The following is a 23,850-nucleotide window of genomic DNA, read 5'->3' as shown; positions in this document are numbered from 1 at the left end:
AAATCACCTTTTGTCTTTGATGTCCTGTCGGTAGGTTCAAAGAAGGAGTTAACTGATTGCTGCCAGTCGTGTTTATTCACCACCAGGGCTTCTATGTTCTTTGTGTTTGGCATCTATGGTTACAATTAATACAAAGTATCATTGACTTCTGCAGGTAAATAGTAAGGATAATTTTGTAAGCCAAGCTGGTGAAAAGATTGTCAATTACACTTAAGTGAATGTGTTTTAAAATGATCATTTTTGTTTGCGACATACTGTCATAGAGTAGACCTGGATATAATTCAATCTTGATTATTTTGCACCCAACACCATGTCATGCGTGAATGGCGTCTTCAATATATCGGTTGACTGTTTCCCTCTAGTTTGCGATCTTGTTGGCTCCAGTTTTCAGTCGGATAACATGTTCAAACTTTGGAGCACAACCACACACAATTGCTTCTCAATGTTCATGTGAACAACGTGGTGTGTGGTATCGGACATAATTGATACACGCTACAGTATGGAATCCTACGCTTACGGATTTCGTGGAAATATTTTATTCTTAAATGCTCATGTTGAAAAAAGGAATAAATGATAACAACACAAGGTTAGTTTCTTTCTTTTTATTATCAATTCAACGTTTTATTTATCTATTTTATTGCAACGTGCAGTGGGGTTTGGGGAAGCACACATGCAATACAATTTTATTTCGTTTCTTAAGTCTTGGGACATATGACCAAAGTGAAAAAAAATGTTTCACCATAAGTTCTGGGACAGGAAAAAAAATAATTATTTTATTGTGTCCCAACATATACGGTAAATACGGTAAACATGGGGAAGGTAGTCACTGTTTCAGCAGCTGCTGCTGTATGATGCTCCATTTTACCCCAATGTATTTAGAATTGCTTCTCAGGAATCAGGAACTGCAGTTGAAATTGGTAAACAGGATAAAATGGGTTAGGTCCCTGCAGTCATAACACAGGATTGATGGTAAAATTAAAATATCAATGAGCAAAATTAACATATCTTACTTTCCCCACCTGGATTCATGTTTGGTGACACACTCCTTCAAAATATCACAACCAGTTGTAAATGAATTGATGACTTGTGCCTTGATACATATATCACAGAACAAGACTTCTTTAACTTTATATCATATCTCAGCCATGGATGCCCAAGTCTCCAGCTGTCCAGAAATTTTTGGGAACTTTTGACCCATTCATCAAAATGTGATGTTGCACTTGAAGCCTTACTACCATCACTACATGTAGATGATGTTGGACTGTCTGGTATAACATCAGATTCAGTGACTGTTGTCTGATGAATTTGCACTAAATCCAAATGCTGTTAATTTTGTTAACTTACTCTTAGGATGAGACAATAAACAAGCAGTGTGTAACTTCACCCATAATAATGTTGCACTGTTGACAATTTATAATTCTAATTGCAGTTTTTCACATTTACTTTGTATATATACACAGCAGCTGATACTTCAAAGGTAATCAGTTTTCTCTGAAGATGCAGCAATACAATTTTACTGGTACATACAAAAAAGATAAAAGAACAGTAGGATTAGCCGTTTAATTAATTGTAGCCGTTTCTGTTTGTGTCTTAATAGGTCATTCGATTGTAGGTATAGTCCGGTAGCATGACTGAGTGTATCACAGTATACAGTACTCGGACCAGATGTCAACATAAGCGGATTATGATGTAACAATGCACTATTAATCTGGGTTTGTCATTACGAACAAAGGATTTATTTATGTAACAGATTCCAGTGCATTATGTATCCAAGTTTGTGGCTTACTTTCCTGGTCCATTTGAATTTCTCCTCTCCAAATTCATGATTGTATGTACATATTAAATAGCCAGAAAGGTTGTCGCCAGAAAAATCGCTAGATATATTTTGTTGCCAATAAGGAAAAGTTATCACAATTTGCAACATTGGTAAAGCCCAAAATGTTCAAGTGTAGACTACCATTTCACATATTACTTAATTGGTTAATAAGAACTACTGTGTTTGAAGACTGCATTGGGTGAATCCATTCTGCTAATTTGCACCCCAAAATTATTCTTTGAGTATTGTTTTGTATTGCACAATAATTACATCAGGCAATTAAAACACATGAATTCTGTTAAAAATTAACATTCGTTTTATATCCTTTGTTGATTATCAACAGAGTGACTCAGCCACCAGGAGGTATTAGCCAAGTCTTCTCAGGTTATAATGAGGAACCAGAGGAAAGTAAGAACAGACGAACAAATAAGTCATCTGCACCTGTCAACTCTGCACCACAACAGGCAGCAGAAAGAGCCACAGCAGTAAAACAGGATGTGAACTCCAGAAGCAGGGTGTTTGGTGATGCCTATGATCCCAGTACAGATAAGAAAAGACTTCCACAAAAAGGAAGTCAAGCAACTACTGCTGAACTTTATAAAGATGTTCGACCAAAGCCAAAGAAACATGGTATTTAATTTTATATATATATATGTAAAAATTGCATTTTTCTAATTATTAGTGTTATTTGGAGCAGCTTATTGACTATGCAGTTCATACTGCCTGCATCATGCAATTTTCACCAGGAGATGTGGTTTATCTCTGTGAAGGAAAGTAGCCAACAGTTCCATTCTTTAGAGAATGCATAGACTTTGGCATGAATCTAATATCATTCCTGTTGTAAGCATGCTGATTATCTTTTATACTAGGAAACTTGTTGATTGTTTTTCTGCTTTCAGCTCACCTGCACCAGCCTTGTCATGATTCTTTTAGAATGCATCCTTAAACAGCAAACATAGAACTGACCTATGCTTAACAATTACACTGTGTATCAGATGATACTTATAAAGTTAAAATATGAAAATGTTCACACTAGTCTACCTTTTAGACAAGATGGTTTATTTTTATTACATGTTATGATGTCTTGTTACCTATGCATAGCTTTGTTTGGGGTTTTCTTTGTCTTTACTGTGAATGGTGAGAGGTAGGTATAACTTTTCTGGTGGAACTTCACTCAGCAGATTGAAGGTGCTTTAAAAAGTTTTGAAAGTGACATCTTTGGTTGTATTCAGCTGCAGTTTACATTAAATATCACAATGTCTAAAGTTTTTTCCCTGTTATGTTATGGTTACCTGCTTTATGATTGTATTATTTGCAGGTGGGACACTGCTTTATGCAGAACACTCATCCTAAATCCAAATATTCTTTGTATGATTGATATGGGGAAGCATGTGTCTTACATTACCATTGTTTAGTTACAAATTGTATGATGTTTGTTGAAAATGAATTGGATAAATCCATTGCATTGTGGCTTCACATATAATTTTTGATATTATATAGTCTGTTTGATGCATCTTGACTGACCATACAAAATTAAAAACCTGAAAAGTACAGGACAAATTGAAACATCTTTGTTTCTATGTTAAATCCACAGAGTACACTCCATATGGTAATTCATCCAAAGTGCTTGTTTGTGAAATATTGAAACATAGGTTTTTAAAAAAAAAATCCCTAAAAATTCATGAAAATATTTAAATTAATGAATAAATAAAGTCTTGTGTCAAATTGTAGTTGTCTGACAATACTTTGGAGAACACTGAAATTTATGGCCTGTCAAGGGACAGTAAATGGACTATACCTGTCTTTATTCTGTCATGTTCATAGTATTCTGGGATATCTTAACCATTCATTATTGCATCTGTTGATACTGTTGCTAACATCTGATATGGCTTGCATGTTTAATGCCTTGTATCCATTTTTTACTAACCAGGTTATAAAATGCATTTATACATCCAGTTTCTACATATAATCCTATAACCTGTGAGGCCTACCCTGGGTTTGAAAATCATCGTGAACCAGAAATCAAGAGGAAATTTCAAAATCAGAGAGGTATTTTCACTTCTAGATGTGTGCCCAGTTTTATAGTCTCTAAGTTTTCCTCAATAAGGCAAATTTGTTGTGGATTTGCAAAGGCATGTGTGGCACATCTTTAAAGACACCAAAAGTCTCTAAACTGTATTAGTGATTGCTGTGAGGTTTTCAGATAAATGGCTTATTCTTAGGTTCCATTTTGTGCTGAATAATCAATTTCATTGACTACTGGTCATATTAGCTTTGCTGTTGATCAACCAGAAGAGTTATGTGATGGGCCTGCATCTGGCCATTGTCCAGTGGCAGTGTGACATTATTTCATCCTGTGGTGTAGTTGGTCCTAATGAAAATGGCACTCATCTGACATCCAGTATGGTCACGTATTCATCTCTACTCCTGAATATCAACATTGGCTTTTCATTGCTAGACATGTGGCTGTAAGCTGCTCCTAAATGAAAATAGCAAATACCTGACATCACACATGACCACCATGGTGTTTTGAAAATCTTGTTTCTAATCCTTCAAAATAAATGGTCCTTGGATGAAATATGTGGCGCTGTGCCAGACTCGCAGCGGGAATGGGTTTGAATCTTACCACTAGATCAGCCCTGGTTGGCTACCTGCAAGGCATAATACTCCTGTTGACTCGGCTCCACATAATCTGCTTTTGTTGCTGTGCCATAAAACACGATAAAATTGTACTTATCTTTCATCATGGTAACCATATTCAATACTTTGTAAACATTACTAAATGAAAATGGTGGTTATCATGAAAATCTTGTTGCTTTCTCCTGAACTGATTGTCATTTTGAAGTGGGAGCTTTGCTAAATGAATTCTTGATATATGTAGAGGGTCCGTAATAAAAATATGTTAGTGTGACATCCAGACATGGTGGCCATCATCAAAATCTTTTTTATTTTTATTGTTCTGCTCGGATGGTCAGAACAATCTGGATTTTTTTCTTCAGTTATGACTTATTATGATATATGGATAATCTGAAATGACAGCAGTGCTGTTCTGATGACCAACATGGCTACCATACAGAGCTTGCAAATCTTGTGATTAGTAATTGTTCTGAATGGATTGTCATTTAGACATAGTGTTTTCACTGAAAGACTTTGGTGATGTGCAGTGATCCTAAATAAAAAATGGTATGGATATAACCTCAGAATATGTCGCATTGCTTGAATGAAATTGTTCTACAGGACAACAATACTGACACCTAAAAGATTTGTTTTACAACTATAGAATGAATTTTGGTATTGACATATGTTTTTACTAAACACCTTGCAATATGTAGTTGGTCCAGAATGAACTATGATGCAGATCTGATCACATATCGGTACTAGTGTATTAAAAAAAAAAGAAGTGAGAACCAGACCTACTTGACCTTGGGGTAGAGTCAAAGATAATTGCTTGTAGATTTGGTACTTCTAATGAATTCTGTGAATTGAATATATACAAATGAATTTTGATCCAGTTTTTTTAAATTTTATTCTTCAGTAAACAAGATTATAGTCGGCTATCTGATAATAATTTCAGGATCAAAGATATTTTGGTTTTCATCCTTGATGGCTTGTAAGCATGATCATATTAATAAATGTAAATTAATTTTTATTATGATACTGAAAGATACCAGAATGATTGCCTGATCCTTTGCTTGGTGGAACCTCTGTGGCAAACAAAAAATCGTGATCAGTTGGCTGGTGGTATTTTTGTTGTTTTGGTGGGGGGGTAATCTAGCATCAGACGTCCCATTAAAATCATGGTTATTGGGGTTGAGAACTTTTTCTTACATCTTATGGTTATGTCTGTTTTGTTTTTAAACTATTTTAGGTATACTACTAACTGGAGGAGAGTTAATTTGGTGGAGGTGGCATTTTTATAAAAAGACCTAAATCCATTTAAATTTCAGTTGCATAACATTCTGAAAGTATTGACTACTTGATCCAGATTATAAAACATTTAGAGTCGAACACTGTGAATTAATTTCCTGTTTATGAAAATTTTTTTGATTGAGCAAAAATGATAATGTCTTCAAACAAGTGGATTAGGGTAATGGGGCTTACAGTTTCCACAAAAGGGCCCTTATTCATGTTTTTTTTTTTTTTAATCGTGGTTTGTGGCATTGCAGAATTTATAATAAGATGTTCACAGTCTTAATGGGCCTTAAAAGTTATAATGCAGTTTAAGAACACAATTCTTGAGATTGTTATATATATTCATTAATAAGAGTGGTAACATACAAGTGCAAACTGACTTTTAAGAGGAAGTGGGCAGCATTTGATCCTTTTATATAAATATTTAAATAGATAGAGGAATAGGCAGGTAAGGAAGCACAAGAAAAAGCAGAACCAAAAGAAACTGTTCAGACAGTCAAGGGTTTTGGTAAAAGTAATACAATTTTAATGGCAGTATCAATATAATTGGTTTTATCAGATTAATGTCTAGTTTTCTGGCACTACTCCCAGTCCAAGGTGAATACTACCATCCCATTCTTGTTCCAGTCGATTATTTATTTTTGGGTTTTTCTTTCAGTCTTTAATATGGCTTGGGCTACTGTAAATGTAATATTAAAATTAATGGGCTGCTTGGAACCAGAGTGGTGTGTTTGTGTTAATTGTCAGATATCTGTTGGTTGTCTTTGGTCTGATGTGGTATGAGACTTGGTAGAAATTTGCCATGCCTATAGCACCAGGAGGAAGGAATGAGCTTCTTTCTCTTCAATTTTGGAAGACTCTTCATTGCCTAGGAGGTATCTCGGGCACTTGCCTATGTTGTTCAGTTGCCAGTGCCTGTAAGCAATGGGTCTATGGTTCTTTCCCAGGGTATGGAAATCTGCTCAGGTTAAGGTGGAATCAAATAGAAGGAAGTTGTTGGCTGTCATGAGAGAGGAATGGGCAGCACTTCCCAATGGAAGTTGGTCAAAATCACTCTGGTTAGTTTCATCCACCTTCTAAAGAGTGACAGATCCCTCACAATGGCAAATCATAGGACTTTGTGCATCAACCAGTAGTTGAAATCACTGATGAGAACCCATAACAATCCCAAGTGAATCTATTTAATACCCATCATCCTAGTAAAAGCTCTAGGGAGTAGAGGTGAGAAAGTAAGGAAGAGTCCAATATTTGAAAGATCTCCCATTTCATTTAGCAATAATTAATGCAAAAACTTAAATCACTTAAGCCAATTGTGAGTAGTACTCTTCGGTGTCATGACAAGAGAACCTGAAACTGGTAAGGGTATGGTTCACAAATGGCTCTGAATGACTGACTGTTGGTCACGTATGTGGTTTAGAATTAGAATTATTAAGCAGATACCATTACTTACTTATTTGACTTGCCATGACCATAACCCCTGAAATGCATACTTCCAAATCAATAGGCATCTTTAGTAAAGACTGTTCATTACAAATACAGTATAATAGTAATTATTTAATTACACCAGTTACATTATAACTGAACCCAACTCTGTGCTCTACTGACTGCTATGCCAGATTTATTGTTCCATAATGCTGTATTAGTCCATTAATGATGTAGTCTACTTGTTCATGAGTATTTTGATCAAATAAATTCATAACTTCTTAATTTCATTTTTAGATTCTTATTTATTACTTTTATTTTAACCTTTGTGCCAAGGCTATATGGTTTTGTAGCATGATCTTGCAGGGATAAATTCTAATGAGAAAAGAAATGATAAGTACACTCACAGGATGTGAATATAGGCATCCTGAAGAACTATGGTCAATGCAGCATTATGGAACAATAAATCTGGCATAGCAGTCAGTATTGTGCCCACTTGAGTTCAGTTATAATGTAACTGGTATAATTAAATAATTACAATTATACTGTATTTGTAATTGAACGGTCTTTACTAAAGAAGCCTATTGATTTGGAGGTATGCATTTCAGGGGTTATGGTCATGGCAAGTCAAATAAGTAAGTAATGGTATCTGCTTAATAATTCTAATTCTAAACAACATACGTGACCAACATTCAGACATTCAGAGCCATTTGTGAACCATGCCCTTACCAGTTTCAGGTTCTCTTGTCATGACACCGAAGAGTACTACTCACAATCGGCTTAAGTGATTTAAGTTTATGTATTTGCTGGGTTTCTCTTAGACATAATGGGAATGTTTGTCTGGTAGGGTGCTACATTGTGCAAGCAAATATTGGTCACAGTGACCCACATTTCTTGCTGTAGCAAACTTGCAGGGTTTTTTAATGCTCATCATAAGGCAATTGCCATTTCCTGTACTCTTTGACTATGCCACAGCACAGCGGATAAGATACAGCAAAATTATTGCATGAATAACAAAGCTAAAATCCTGTGTAAATGCCATTGCCAAGATGTTTTCTTTTTTGTTCTGGTATCTTTAAAATATGATGGCAATGACTTTTGTTTTAGACAACAAGCTTTCTTTGCATCACAGCAAAGCCACATAAAAGTTGTCTTTGTTTTGACCTTGATAGTGATAGCTTGCCTGTCATGTAGCATAATTGTTAACATTAGTAACTTTAATTCCTATTTGTATCTGTAGTTGCTGTAAACTTGTATATATATATGTATGAAGCACTGTGCATAATGCAATCTAAATTATTTTGTTGCATACTTTCATAACCACTCTCCAAATTGGTATCTTATTTATAAACATTGAAATAATGTACAACATTTATAAACCATGAAATAATGTACCAATTTTGCTAATGTGTTGATTTTCATATAGTTCTGTTGCAACATTTACAATCCATCATAGATGTTTCCTGTGTGATTGTGCATTGTAGGATTAGTAAGTACAAGATGTAATGTTATGTATATATGTTGTTGTAGCTTAGCTAGTGCTTATATCAATATAAAGGTACATGAAAGTATGCAAAGTTTACATGCACGTGTGCTATAGTTGTGAGTTTTAACTGAAAATTGATCAGGCAATCAAGCTTTGTACTTTCAGTTGTCAGCTTGTCATGGTTCCCAAGTTACAGCTGCAACCTGATTGCTTAAAATTATGTAATCACAGCTGCAACTTGATTGCTTAAAACTATGTAATCAAGTCAAAGCTGAACTGATCGAGTTCATTTTATTGAATTCTTACCAGTAATTTGTGGAGGTTTGCAGAACTTGTTCAGCCCCAATCCTACCTGTAGGCATGATGAGGCTGTACCCTACTTCCGAGCTTTGCAGCATCAAGGTCATTTAAGATACACCAAAGTGGGTGATATTACAAAAAAGCAGACAGATATAGCTCCACAATAATAATAATAATAATGAGGACTTTGTATAGCACCTAATCTTTACAAGCTCTAAGCGCTTTACAACATTAGACAACACCTATAAGATAAAATACATATTATTACAAAAACAAACACCATGAAATTAGAAAAACATTAAAAAATGTATATAAAAACATGCTGAGAATATTTCAGGTAGGAAACATTATTAGGTCTTTAAGTTTGTTCTTGCAGTCAAAAAAAGCGAGTTTTAAGAGCACTTATGAATGAGATCACCGTGTCTTTGTGTCTAGATTCAGTGGGCAATTCATTCCACGTTGCTGGGCCCTGGTATGCAAAAGAACGCTGTCCATATGACTTCATTTTCATAGTGGGAATAATGAGTATACGATTGTCAGAAGAGGGGCGTAAGTATATTGCGCATGTACACGTGGGTTAGGTCTGATAGTTATGTTGGACTGGAGTCCGTCAGTGAAACGTAGCACAGAGAACAAATTCTGTGTTTGATTCTGGATCGAATGGATAGCCAGTGTAGGGTACAGAGCAGCGGGGAGGTGTGTTCTGATCATGGTACTCTAAGTATGATCCAAGCAGCTGTGTTTTGAAGTTTCTGGAGTAGATATTGAGATGAACCAGACAGAATTGATGTTACAATAGTCCAGTCTTGAAAGTACTAACGAACACGCAAGTGTTATACTGGCATCAACTGAAAGATATTTGCAAATTGAGCTGATGCGTCTCAGCTCAAGATATGCAGCCTTGCATATGTTCATGACATGTTGGTGCAATGTGAAAGTACTGTCCAGAGTAACACCTAGGTTTCGTACTGATTGTGTGAATTTAATGTTCGCGTTGCTGATATTTATTGTTTGAGGTAAAGGATGTGAATGAGAAAGTCTGTGTTGTGATCAGAATGGCCTCAGTTTTATCATCATTCATCTGCAGCTTGTTGCACGTCATCCATGATTTCACATTAGAAATGCACCTCTCTACACCTTGGATGATAGCATGAACTTCAGTTGGGTGGCTAGATTTGTATATTTGGGTGTCATCAGCATACAATTGGGGAGTTGTTGTTGTTTTGGGGTTTAACGCCATTTATCAGCACACGATAGGCTATGCATGGTGGACAGTATTAATGGTGGAGGAAGAACCACAGACCCACGAGAAGCTACTGGCAAACTTTCTCACATACCCACATTGGCTGGATCCTAGACTCGAACCCACGCAGTGGTGAGATGGCAGTGATCCGTAACTGAAGGCTCTTTAGACCACTTGGGGCCCCACAATTGGTGAGACACTGGATGATGATCTAGGACACTTGAGAGCAGCTGAGTGTATAGAATGAAAAGAACAGACCCCTGTGGAACACCACAACATAGTTCAACTGGGCTGGAGTGTATTCCATTTGCAGATACAATTTGTGTCCTGTTGACCAAGTAGGACTTGAACCACAGTAAGGCTGTATCATGAATGCCAAATACATGCTGGAGGCGGTGAAGTAATATATCATGGTCTATTGTGTCATATGCTGCAGACAAATCAAGGAGGATGAGGATTGTAATCTTTCCGCTATCCAACGCAGAGAGAATGTCATTAACTACTTTTAAAATAGTTTCAGTACTGTGGCAAGAGCGATATGCAGATTGTATATTGCTAAAAAGACTTTGAATTTAGATGAGATACAAGCTGGGATAGAACAACCTTTTCTAAGATTTTTGATATGAATGGGAGATTAGAAACTGTACGGTAGTTCTTTAAATCGTTATGATCTAGTGTTGATTTCTTCAGCAGAGGCTTTACAATGGCAGTTTTGAAAAATGATGGGAATTCCTCGGATGAGAGAGGTATTAATAACATTAGTTAGTGAAGGCAATACTGGATCTAAGCACCCAAGCAGCAGTGATGTTGGAATTGGATCAAGTTCACATGACTTTGGTGCACACTTCGCCAGGATTGTACTTACAAAATCCATAGAGACAGGTTCAAATGCTGCTAATGGTTGCAGCTCAAATTCTGTATCCCAACTGTATGGTGATGACGAGTCAATTGAAATTGTGGTGTCAAGCTTATCTCTAATGGTTTGTACTTTGTCACAGAAGAAATTTGCAAACATGTCCGAAAGGTTGACTGGAGAGAAGGTAGTTGGAAGTGGTATAGATTTGTTCCTTGACATTATCTTGTTAGGAACCTCGAAGAGCTCTTTGCAGCTGGAACTTTCCATGATCTTAGTAGTGTAGTGGGCTGATTTCATTGCATGGACTATATTTGTGACATTCTTCTTAGCTGTTTCATAGATTTGCTTATGAATAGTGAGTCTGGTGGAAAGCCAAAGCCTTTCAGCTTTATGGCGGTCTCTTTTAGCAGTGCGAAGCTGGTCCCTAACACTGCTATATCATGGAGAACACTTTTGAATTGATATAGAGTGCTCATGGTACTTGGGTATGACATACTTTAGTAAGTGGTTATGGATCCCGACTAACACATTATAACAAGGGAGTGCTGTAATTAAAGCTTATCTTTCCTTATTACCCCATTTGTTATGTTAATATTGTTATAAATCATGCATATTATTTGGCTGTTAGCACTGGGAACAGTGTTAAACGTTATCATCAATACCTTAACCACCACTGATTCACCTTTGTGTGGAATTTTACTATCAGACCTTATTAAATATGCAATAATCGAATGAATCTTGGAGCAATTCTCAGTGCAAAACCCCATTCCCAGGGATTAATTGACAACAAATGTAATAAAAATATACTTAGGTTGCATTGATGTTCAGCACCAACTTGATTTATTTTCATTTTAACCAGCAAAAAATTGTCCTCCTTCTCCAGAGGTATTGTCAGAAAACTTAAAACAACCCTTTTCAATTTTTATTCATCACATTTCAGTGAGTTACGTGGAAATTTGTATCAATTTCCAATGTCATATTTGTTTCTAGTGGTACTTCGTGTGGTTTATTTCATGTGTTAAGAGTTTCTAAAATAAAAAAAATTTGATTTATAAAATGTATCTTTTCAAGGCCATAATGCTGATTCTGTTAGGTAAAGATCATAAATGAACCTTGACAACAATTTCATCCAGAAAAAGAAGCTTGAAGAGACCTGGAAATATTTGTGTGAAAAAGTGTGGCTACACTAGTTTGTACACTTAACTCATTTGGCCCCGATCCCGCCTGTAGTAGTGAATTGTTTACTGCATTCAATGGCCAATCCTGTCTCCAGGCGTGATGAATGTGTGTTAGATACATTAAGTTTATTCCAAGAACTAAACAACTGTTAAACCAATCAGAAATGATTTTACTTTCATTTGTGGAAATTTGAATTGTTCAGAAGCCAAGGGCTCCTGTTCGAGAGCGGTTTAACTACACGTGTTCTGTTCATGAAAAACCGTAAATGATGACAGATGTAAGAGTGATTTTTGATGAGAGCACAAATGAGGACTTTCTCGGGTTAGGTCTTGAAAATATTGAGCAAGCTGATGAAAGATATGTTCGGCAGTTGGATGTTTTGTGAGATTTAGATTCAGACATAGAAGTTTCTGAGATTTAATAGTCCGAAGATGAGGATGCTGACAGCGGTGATGATAGAGTTCTTGCTGATAAATGTTGCACATAATTTTGTAAATACTGTATAAATAAGTTGTGAAATACATCACTGTGTAGACAAATTCATTTGGATAAAATGGTGAAAATGTCATTGATTTTAATTGGATATAAGAAGAGAAATTAAGGTAAGAGTGAATGCATGTGCACGATGTTTTCAAAAAATTTCAAACGGGTAAAAACTCTGGGGCACAAGCAGCTAGACACAGCTTTGTGCTTCTGAGGCATAGCAGCAGAGATACTGATAACAGTGCTGGGGCCGAATGAGTTAAACATTCAAATTTTGCTTCGTGCTTGGTTAAAGAGCAGAAATATACCTAGACAGCCAGTTAATTAGCATACCATTACATCTTAATTTAGTGAGTAATTGCTGATAGATAACCAATTGTTTCAGTGAGAATCTTGCATCTCAGTTCTCATTGTATATTTACTTCCATGGTTGTTTGCGGCATAGAAGTGCAGTGCAAGTTGTAATATTACATGCTTGTAAATGATATAAACACTGTAGGAAAGTACATCAGTATTATTATGCCAAAACATTGCTCCAAGTAAGAAGCCCTAGAGTGACAAGTTTGAAATTTGAGTGAACATTTTAACTCATTACCTTCTGCAAGTATGAAGTACACTCCAACGAAGTCCGTCTAGCTTTCTGCCTTCTAGCAACTGTTTGTAGGCTAATCCCCAAAGCATTATAATGACTACCTGAGTGAGAGTAACTTTTTTAAAAAAATCAATCTCTTCCATTGCATACATTGTAATCTGATGACAAATGCAATTTCAAACAGGATTTATACTAATGTCTTTCATCTTGAATCTGATTGTGATGTAATTTAAAATGTCATCACTTTCATATCCTTGAAAACTTTAGTCAGAACTGGCTATATACATGTTGCCGTTTTATTTCACTTCCACAACTGACCCAGTTTTCAGTGGAAATTCTCGCTTATAGGCTATAAAACTACTAGTAGAACACTTTCATTATTTTATGCAAGTTCTGTTCTTATGGGTGAAAATGACTGGATGTTTGCATTCTATCCAATGCAAAGCTTTAACAGGAAATGTTTTTATGCCTCACTGAGGTTTCCTAACTCTTGGCTGGAAATGCATGTACAAGTCAACAGGGACAGAGCTCATATTTTTAGCATCGCATATATGCATTAGCAGAAGGTATCAATTTAAGATGTATAAATTTATAGTTGTTGAAAAACCAGTGTCTGCTGGGAAGTATCCTCATTTGACTAGCCCAAAACTCAAGTCCAAATGCCCATTGGTCAGATAGTACTTTTACCTCTATAGTAGTAATTTAGCCCAAACTATTTCTCATATCAGTTTCTGCTTTAGAGAAGTTTTACTGAATTTGTTTTTTTCTGGATCTGTACTGTCAGTAAGGTTACCTCATATGCATGCCAATAACTAACACTTTTAGCTCTGCTCTTGTAGTAGAGCATGCACACACATAAAAAGGCATGTAGCATGTACAGCCTCACTGCATCCTATTTATTCTTCCTATGTCACATGCAGAAGTTTGGAGTGGTTTTCACAGCACCAGCCCCCTGGAGCAGGGACTAACTTTGTATATGTACCTTATTTGCAGGAGTTTCAATTGAAAAAATTAAGTTGCAGCAGAAGTTGGAAAAGCAGCAGGAGGGAAAGTGGGGAGTATGTTCCCTGGTGGTCTGTCTATTTGGCATTACCGGAGGGGGGGGTATTGTAAGCTTAAACCAGGGGTGCACAGCTGATTTTGGCCAAAGACTGGATTGCATTTTGTAAGACCACTCGAGAGCTGCAAACACATTTCTTTAATATAATTACTGTTCGCAGGCCAGATTTCTGTGTTATTTTAATTTGCCCATATAGCTGGACAGAACAGGTTTGTTGGCCAGATTCAGACCACAGGTTGTGCACCCCTGGCTTGTGCTATCTTTGCACTAGCAAACTGTTTTTTTTTTTTTTTTTTTAAATCTTTGGTGCAGGAAAGGTAATTCTGCGGCACCTCATTGGTGCATAAAATAAAGACCCAAGAAAAGATAAAAGATCATTCCAGTTGATTTTAGACTGACTGAATTGAGCACATCCTAAAATTGATTCATTTAGAACTGATAATTAATGCAATAGTCCTATCTGCTCTTTGTTCTGTAGATGTTAGGTTTTGTCACTTTGATATATATATATATATATATATATATATATATATATATATATATATATATATATATATATATATTTTGCTACGGGGTAGTGTTGGCCATTAAACTTCTGGTGACCACTCAATGACTCCCTATGTTCTCTATGGCTGATAAGCTCTCATTAGAGTAAAGGCCCAGTTGAACTTAGACCGTAACTCCAAGAGGTCTCTGATTCTTTGATGAAGTGGGGAATCCTTACAATAAGAATGGGACTAGTGATGAAATGCAGACTCAGATTTTAGTTTCATATGATTTATCAAGTCACAGACTTGCATGGTATTAAAAGTTTATGACTCGAACATCAGGTACATCACTTCGAATAATAACTAATTAATTTTTACATCACAGTGGTAGTGTGCAGTATGACAAATATAATTAAATTAAGCAACAGCTTTCGTGACAGATGTTGATATTAACATTTATCGTTGTCAAAGTTTAGTGTTCAGATGTTATTTTAAAATGATGGTTTACTTATAGACTTTGAAACATTGTCTAACTTTTCACTAAATTCATATAGGTTAATTTCAAACAGAGCCTTGAGAAACACTTAGTGGCTGTAACAAAATAACTAACAGCATATGTACAAAGCCTTGAGAAACACTCTGCAGCTTTACAATTTAACAAATAGCTATTAGAGAGAGCTTTGAGAAATACTCGTTTGCTCTCTTTTCAAACATGCACTTATTATTATTATTATTATATCCTATTCCTATTGAATTGTCATAAACATCATTATTCAAACAAGGTCTGCAAGAAACCCTTGACTTGACCTCACAGGATCATAAAAATACTGTCTGAATACTATTTAACTGATAAGCAGATATGTAAGCTGAAGTTGCTGATTCAAAATATGACAGTGAATGAATAAATATCCATAAAGGTATTTTGTACACAGATTTCAAAACTTAGTTTTAGATCTATCCAAAATGTTCTATAAAAGAATAATTATTTTCTTTGCATTTATTTTGTTAGATATTGTGAAATAACTATGAATTGTGATTTGCAGAAAATAATAAACAAAAGAGTTACCTTATCTTTGTATACTTCCTTATATGGTATTCATAGTAAAAAAATAGTGAAAGATTTGCCCACGCTCTTTCTGAACATACAGAGCTCGTAACGTGACCGTTAGAAACCCGAACAGGTCCTATTGGAGACACTGACAAGCCTTTTATACCTCCTTGGCAGGGAAAATTCTGCTGTTCACTGGGTAGCAACCGCTAGGAAAACTTCTGCGAGAGTGCGCTTGCATGGGCAACCGTAGTCTGCTACCTATAGCAACAAAACTACGCCTAAATTAAAAATTGTAATTGAAAACCTATAGAACCCAGAGTGTTAGTAAAGTGTGCATACAACTAATTTATTCCTCTGTGGTCGAAATTTGGAGTACAAATAAATGTTTTAGCTTTAAACATTAGTGATGTCATAAGCAACCCTAACTATTATGCGAGATAACGATGGTAGTATTCCAAATGTGCCAAAATTGGAAACGAGGCTAATACCTAGGAAAGTTATACATGCATTCCTGGCATAATAACATCGTGAAATGAAAGAGTTAAATGGATGATTTATTAACAATTTATATGGGAATATGAAATATACCAGAGAATCATAGCAATCATCGTTTGGTATTGAATAACAGTAGGTATTAATGAATAAATTAATATTGTCCATCAATGTTGACAACACCCATGCACCTAGCTTTGATGTTGTAACCCCATCTACGAAGTAGAGGCATTAGTATTAGTACTACCACTCATGCTGCTTTACCACTGAAAGCTTTATGACAAATGAAATTTATTTGTAACTGTTTTAAACAAAAATTAGAGGCTAGATTTTCTGCCCATTACAATATAAAGGCTGTTATGACCACTGATAATTATCAAAATGATGAAACAAGCTAAGAAGTACAATATAGTTATCCTCACGTCTGTGTGGAATCCATTTGCCATAAACAACAAAAGCTAAGTAACCGACCATGGCTTCTTTTGTAAATATTAAATGTATTTGAAAGGGTACCAGACTAAAACTACAAGCTTACATCCTTTATGTAATAGCTTAAATTAATTCAACTGGTATAGTTACCAATAAAGGAATAAGTAATGTGCACTGATTACGTACATGGCTGTTGGTGATGTAGGAACAACCTGTTAATTGGGATGTATTGGCTCTGCTGGCCATACATCTGAAGAGCTTATGGTATGGTCTGTCATCCAATGGCCAGCTGTCAAATAGCACAAGTTTATTATTGCAACTTCTTCTAAATTACTTGTAGGATTGTAAGGTATTGTAAACTCTACTTTTCCCCAAGTGGATGGATATGTCAACATTGGGTTCTACCAGTAGACATGATGCCTAGTTGATCCTTGGTGAAAGTGTTGACAGTTGTATATTCATTATGGCTGCCATGATGACTCTCAAAAGTTTTGTCACTACTGCGCCAGAATGGATGATCATTAAGGTTTCACCGAAAGACTTGTAATGTCCACTGTCTAAAATCAATTCCACACCCCCCCCCCCCATAGAAGCCCATCTTAACATGTGGCTAAAGTGGCTAGAGTTTCTGTCTCAGATATGAGAAGTCGCAGGTTCAAACCCCAGCTGAGTCGTACCAGAGACTTAAACAATGGTACTAGCAGCTGCCTTACTTGGCGCTCAATATTAAGAGGTTAGTTTTTGGACTTGTCAGCCTGGTGTCAGGATAATGTGACTGTGTGGGACATCATACTACAAGTGAGCAGTATTAAGCCCCACTATAAACTGTGACACAGCGGACATCTTAGTGATATGACTGATTTTTTTTAAAAGTTACATTAAAAATCCAAAGCACACATGCAATTATAGCAGCCGCTTCCTGTTTATCAGTCGCAGGTGCGGATCATTTGAATAAACATTCTTTTGTCTATCAATTGATTTTAAATTTACTGTCAGGTTCAAAGAAACGAAGGTTACAACTAATATAAAGAACTATTAAAATAGACCTCATACATGTGACACGTTTTCTCAGAAACTGATGAGAACGATAGTGTATATTTACTATACACCATTCTCCTTATTTAAAAAATAAAGACTACTAAGCACACTGTTCTATTTTTTGCCAACAACTCAAATCTATTTAAATTGCTGATTTGTTCATCTGTCAAGTTTCCAAATTTAAAGGCAAAAGTGATTATAAAAAAGCTTAATTATTTGAAGATTTTGAGTTAAACTTGTTTTATGTTGATGGAGATCAATTTTGGTGCAGATACAACTTCAGTACAGTGTCCTCTTTCAGTCAACATGAGACATACTGCGAAACTGTATCAGACTTTGTGGATAGCTTGCAGTTAGTGTAAGGAATAACCCTACTGATTTAAGAGTGAAAAGATCAAAGGTCAGTTCACTGTAAAAATATGAAAATGGTTTCTACACAATAACAGTAGTTTACTGCATGACAGACCTGGTGCAAACATTGTGAATGACTTGCACTTCATAAAGACACCAATTGATTTTGGTATCAAAAGGGCAAAGGTCATGGTCACTTTCAGAAAAGTTGTTTTTCATAACTCAAGTTATCATGCATCTCCAGTTACCAAACTTTGGATGTCTTGCACTTGGGGTAAAAAATACCTATTAATTTTGGAGTCAAAAGTTCTTAAGGTCATTGTCACCTAGCTTAAGATAAAAGAACCAGTGTAATTCAAACAAAAATAATGCTTTTTTGCACAAAATTATGCATAGGGCAGGCATATAATGTGCCATTTGCAGTTCTCATGTATAAAGATTGGCTTGAATACAAAATAAAGCATTTTAATGTAAAGAACAAGAAGTCACACGTTGGATGGGGTTTATCAGTTAAGCCAACAATATAACATTAATGAAATTATGTCAGTAGTTGCATAAACAGCTATAAATATTTAGGAATCAAAACTGAGTTTAAAGGTGCTAAAACAAACTATTCGTTGATAATTAATGTCATTTCCCCAGTTTAAAAACTGCCAGTACACATACTTCCAATTGATCATTGATGAGGCACAAGCCATTAAGTTAACACAGAGCAGCTGACTTCCAAGTAAGAATGACACCACTTTGCTGGTGCATGATGATAGATTCATGAAAAAATTGAACAAAGTCACCTTTTCATGACAATCGCTTTAATAATGACCTTAACAGTTAATGATACAGGGCAATTACAAATTAGTGACCATTACAAGAAGCACATTTATGGAATATTACTTATTGAAAAAGTTCAACAAAACTACTGCTTGATGGAAAACAATACATTTCAGCATGTGTGTCATAAAACCCAATTGGTAGACATCTATCTGACATAGCGAACATCCACTTTTTATTGTGGACACTTCACATAAGTGTGTACTATACTTAAAACAAGCTGTTTGTAACTTGATTTTTGTTGACAAGGTTTTCAAATGACATTGCACCACATTTGATGATTATTCATAATTTGTTTGAAATAATATTAATCTACATTTTATCAGACTGATTACAAAAGGTGCTTGTGATTTCAGATTTTGTTACTTATGTGTCTTTATTACTCACATCTATGATCCCCCTGTAAAAGAGCCACCCCTTCTTATAAAGCCACTTTCCAGCTGCAAAAGGGATGTCCTTATATACACATAAGAAGAGACCAGTGTACAGATTGTAAATAAATTAAAAATTAATTTTAAAAAGAAGGAAGGAAGAAGACTCATAATAAATGTTTATACATGTCACAATGTGTTGTGTTCACGATGTTTGTTCATCATGTGATTTTATCAGTTGTATTTAGGTCAGACTGTAAGCAAAATATTAGATATGTCAGATGTCATTGGTATCATATTTTGCATCAGTAAACATTAACTAGCAGGTCTGTTTTAGGATGTCTGTTTGTTTAGAACTACTGACAATTTGTTTAAAACCATTTTTTATTTTATTTTATTTAGCCACAGATCAGGTGTGTGCTTTACCCATTATTAACATGTAGTCAACACTCCTGACAGTGATTGGTTGGGTTAGAAGGGAAGGAAACCATGATTTTGTAGTTCTTTGTGACACATATTGAATTGAGTGCTAGGCAGGTGCTTTCAGTGCCAATAAATTAAAGAAAGTCAAGCATCTTCTTTTGTTAGACCATTTTGTAGGAAATGAAAGTAGATGCTAACCATTTTTGAGGGGTCAGTTCCATATCATTGTGATGAAGTGTTATGAAAACATTCATTCAGTTGTAGTTGGCACATGTACTAATACACTATGAAGAATCACGAGCTACTGACTTTGATAGGAAACTCTGTTTGTACATTCTTTGTTAAGTTTATGCATTTATCTCATCTATTTTTCACACTAAACGTTAGAACTGGAGTCAAGAAACATTTTGATGGATTGCTTCTTAATACTTTACTCTTGTCACCAACTTAACTCAATGTGATCAAGATTTCATGTTTGGTTACATTTTTCTGTTTTAACTGTCTTGCACTCTGTTCATTTTAGAATCATCACAGTTGAAGAGTGTATGCATCCAAATTGGAACCACATACTCTAAAACAAATGGTCATTGTGACCTACAATTTACATTTTACTGGCTTGGGTTTGTGTTTTGCATAATGTGTATGTATGTTTATATCTTTATTATTGGTAAAGTGATGCATCTTGATGAGTACTACACCTCCAATAAAATCAGGTAGCTTTAACCAATATATTATGCATCATTAACTTGGCTTGGCTTTAATGTTTTAAGCTTTTTCTCAAGTTGTATTCATGCTGGAATCTTCAAAGATTACTTTCACCAGGTTAACTGGGTACTGTACAGACATATGTAGATGAATTAGATGTATACATGTTTGTTATTGGAGGCCTGATCTTTTGAAGCAAATTAAAGTAATTGTTGCATAAACTAGGCTTGTAATAATTGCTGACATTAAAAGGTTTCTTAAATTTTTTGACTTGCAGCATCCAATAAAATCCAGTTTTTGTTGGAGTGACAATGGATAATAGCCATTGATGGAGATTTTAAGAATGATTCTTTTAATATAAAAAGAACATTAATCTCAGAAAAGAAGAAAAGAATGCTCTTTTTTAATTGCTTTATTTCTTTTTATCCTATATAATATATGTATTCAGTGAAGATTGATTATTACGTTCTTGTATAGACCATTTTCTCAGAACGTTTGAGTTTCATTTCCCCTTCCAAATTTGTAAGTACTAGGTATTCTAAAAGCTTTGTTACATTTAATTGGCTGTAGCATTTGATTTGTGTGGTCCACCTGAGAAAGTTGCTAAATCGATAAGAATTTGAACAAAAATCTTATCTTTAGTTTTTAAATTGACAATTTCATAACTGAATAACATGAAATTAAAATAAATGGTCTAAGTCAGTGCAAGAACATGAAGAAAAATGTTTGTTGTAACAATAGATGATTATAATAGGGTCAAAATATTGAACAGTAAAAGGTTTAGCTATCTGCCGGCAAGTAATGAAAAGTTTATATGTATATTGTTAAACAACACGAAACACAATACTGACTATATTATATATAGTGCTGATAAAATATAATAAAGTGAGGTTTAAACAAAATAACAAACAGAAACTTTAGTAAAGGGACCATAATTTCATTGTGATTTATTTTCTGCTTGATTATGTTTACAATAGCTCTTCTTAAATAAGGTGGGATTGGGAGCATTTAGTTTACCTCAGTCCACTGTACTGATCAAGATATAGGGATATGTTTAGTTAAGATCGAGGTTAGAGCAGATGCAGGAAGTTGCGGGTTCAAACCCTGGCCAAGTCATACCAAAAACTTATAAAAGTGGTACTAACAGCTGCCTCGCTAGGCGCTCAGCATTAAGCGGTAGTGTTAGGGCTAGTCTGCCTAGTGTCAGGATAATGTGACTGAGTGACTGCCACGCTGCAGAAATCAAAGTGATATGACTGAAAAATTGTTAAAGATGCATTATAAATCTAAATCACACACACAAACTCAGTTTAGAGGGACAGTAGCAGTTTGGGTGGAAGAAGGCCCTATGGGCTTGCTGAAGGTGCAATACTGATGCCTGATGGAGAGGATTAAAAGCTTTGAAGAGGTGAGCTGTGTAATTCTTGAGTATTTTCAGTTCCAGAAGTTGGCAGTGATCATTCTTAACAAAACATTTGTCGTGTGCCATTTATTATCAGATTACAGATGAAAAAGTTCATAAAGATACATATAAAAATATATTTAGAGTTTATATTTGTACTGTATAGATAGCTGATCTCTGCCTTTAGGCAGGTGTATGTAACAAGTGATATACTTAGTAATAATAATGTTTTATGCTACATGAATAATTGGGATAAAAAAAACAACACAAATGCTATCTGAATAAGAAATAGACCAAAGTGAATATTGTAGAGATGATTGCCAGCAGCACAGTTTGCTTTCTGTCAAGTATACAGATGAATAATTACCCTGATAACAGTAATGGAAATATAAAATTAACAGTTTGAGATGTTTATCATGTGTTTGCATTGTATTTTATGCCCATCCATCTATTCCTTAGTTCATCTGGAGTTCTTCAACATCCACCATTACCAAACTTTGTAAATGGCTTGCACTTGCCAATTGATTTGTGGCCATGGTCACTGAGGGAGAAAAAAAATGGTTTCCAGTAATTTAAGTTTAATGTGACAGATAAGTCTGTAGTGCCCGTGGATGGTTCAACTTGACTGTAAAGCACACATGCCAAACCTTTTACTCTAAAGTACACTTAAATATGCCTAAAATTACAGTCTTGTTGAACAACATCAAAAATTTTGAAAATGTCATTGCAATCAAATCCATATATTGGCTTCTCGCCTGGGTTGGTTCTGGATCCAGATTGTAGACTTTGTGGAATCAGTCAAGGAACCAGACTATCTTTTTTTACAGAGAACCAGACTATTGTTACATAGGATGCCTCAAACCTGACAACAGGTCAACTGTCCCCATTTATCCTAGATCTTCCCTGATTCACATGGCAAAAAAATTTTGCTAAAAAAATGCATCCTTGCACATTCTTTATTTGGTGAGTAAATTTTGGTGAAATTCTGGTTTTTGGACATATCTGGTGTCAATAGCTGCCATTGTGAAGTTGATTTGAAACAAGTTGGGTTTACTATGTGTTCATCATACCAAAGATGGTACTAACAGGTGCCTTGCTTGGTGCTCAGCATTGAGGATAGTGTTAGGACTGGTCGGCAAGGTGTCTGGTTCCTGGTTCCTTTTTTCTTCACCTCAAATGTTGTCCCCAATTTGGTTTTCATTGAGTCTTCAGGTCTGGTTGGTTTTTCTTGGCACTTTCAACACATTATTGCATATATCATATCAGGGAAATGGGAGTTGGATATCTTTGCCCACTGATACGCCAAGGTAGTTGTTCTGGGCACGTAGTGTACCTTTGACCTAAGGATTACAACTCTGAAGCTTGAAAAACCAAGATACCACATTCCCATCAAAATATTACCTCACAGATATTTCTGATTCTACAGTATATCTGGAAAAATTTGTTTTAGATCAAAATTACCATTGAACAAGGGAAGGAAAAAAACCCACAAAGTTATGTATGTTCATTTAGTTTTGCCGAAGGACTAATATGTATTTGCTCTGTTCATTTCAGGTGCTTACAACCCCATAACTGGAGAGGCCTATGATGAGGAGGAGGATGAGAAGGAGAAAGAGGAGGAGGAGAGAGCGAAGCAAGTATGTCATTTTTTTGCAAATATTTGAATATTTGAGAGGAGGATATCAGAAATTTCATACATCTATCCCTCGATAACTTATGCACAGTGGGGTCCACAAACATAGACTGCACTATAAACAAGGACTCGAGTTATCGAGGGACCTCCAAAAATTGAAATAATCTGCTTATACAGAGAAAACAGTGGGGGTTAGGGAAATGGGCTGTTTAATGACTTAACCCTCATTTTACATTTGCATCGATAATAACTGTTAATAATGCGCATTTTCTAATAAAGTTATTATTCTG

General features: G+C 35.4%; 1 protein-coding gene across 2 annotated transcripts in view; it reads left to right on the top strand.

The window, feature by feature from the left end:
* Window positions 1-23,850, top strand: part of LOC149797905 (uncharacterized) — a 41,843-nt gene that overhangs the window by 7,735 nt on the left and 10,258 nt on the right. Inside the window, exons 2-4 of one of the 2 annotated variants that reach the window (XM_089962948.1) lie at window positions 2,160-2,446; window positions 3,773-3,865; window positions 23,482-23,564. In XM_089962948.1, coding sequence (XP_089819074.1) covers window positions 2,160-2,446; window positions 3,773-3,865; window positions 23,482-23,564 — 463 coding nt within the window. The remainder of the gene's footprint in view (window positions 1-2,159; window positions 2,447-3,772; window positions 3,866-23,481; window positions 23,565-23,850) is intronic. The other variant, XM_089962949.1, reaches the window with a different exon arrangement.

This window comes from Sinohyriopsis cumingii, chromosome 6 (assembly GCF_028554795.1).
Source record: "Sinohyriopsis cumingii isolate HCF-2022 chromosome 6, ASM2855479v2, whole genome shotgun sequence".
In the NCBI taxonomy this organism is placed as follows: domain Eukaryota; kingdom Metazoa; phylum Mollusca; class Bivalvia; order Unionida; family Unionidae; genus Sinohyriopsis; species Sinohyriopsis cumingii.
Note: the sequence above shows the minus strand (reverse complement) of the source record. Positions and strands in the feature narration are given on the sequence as shown.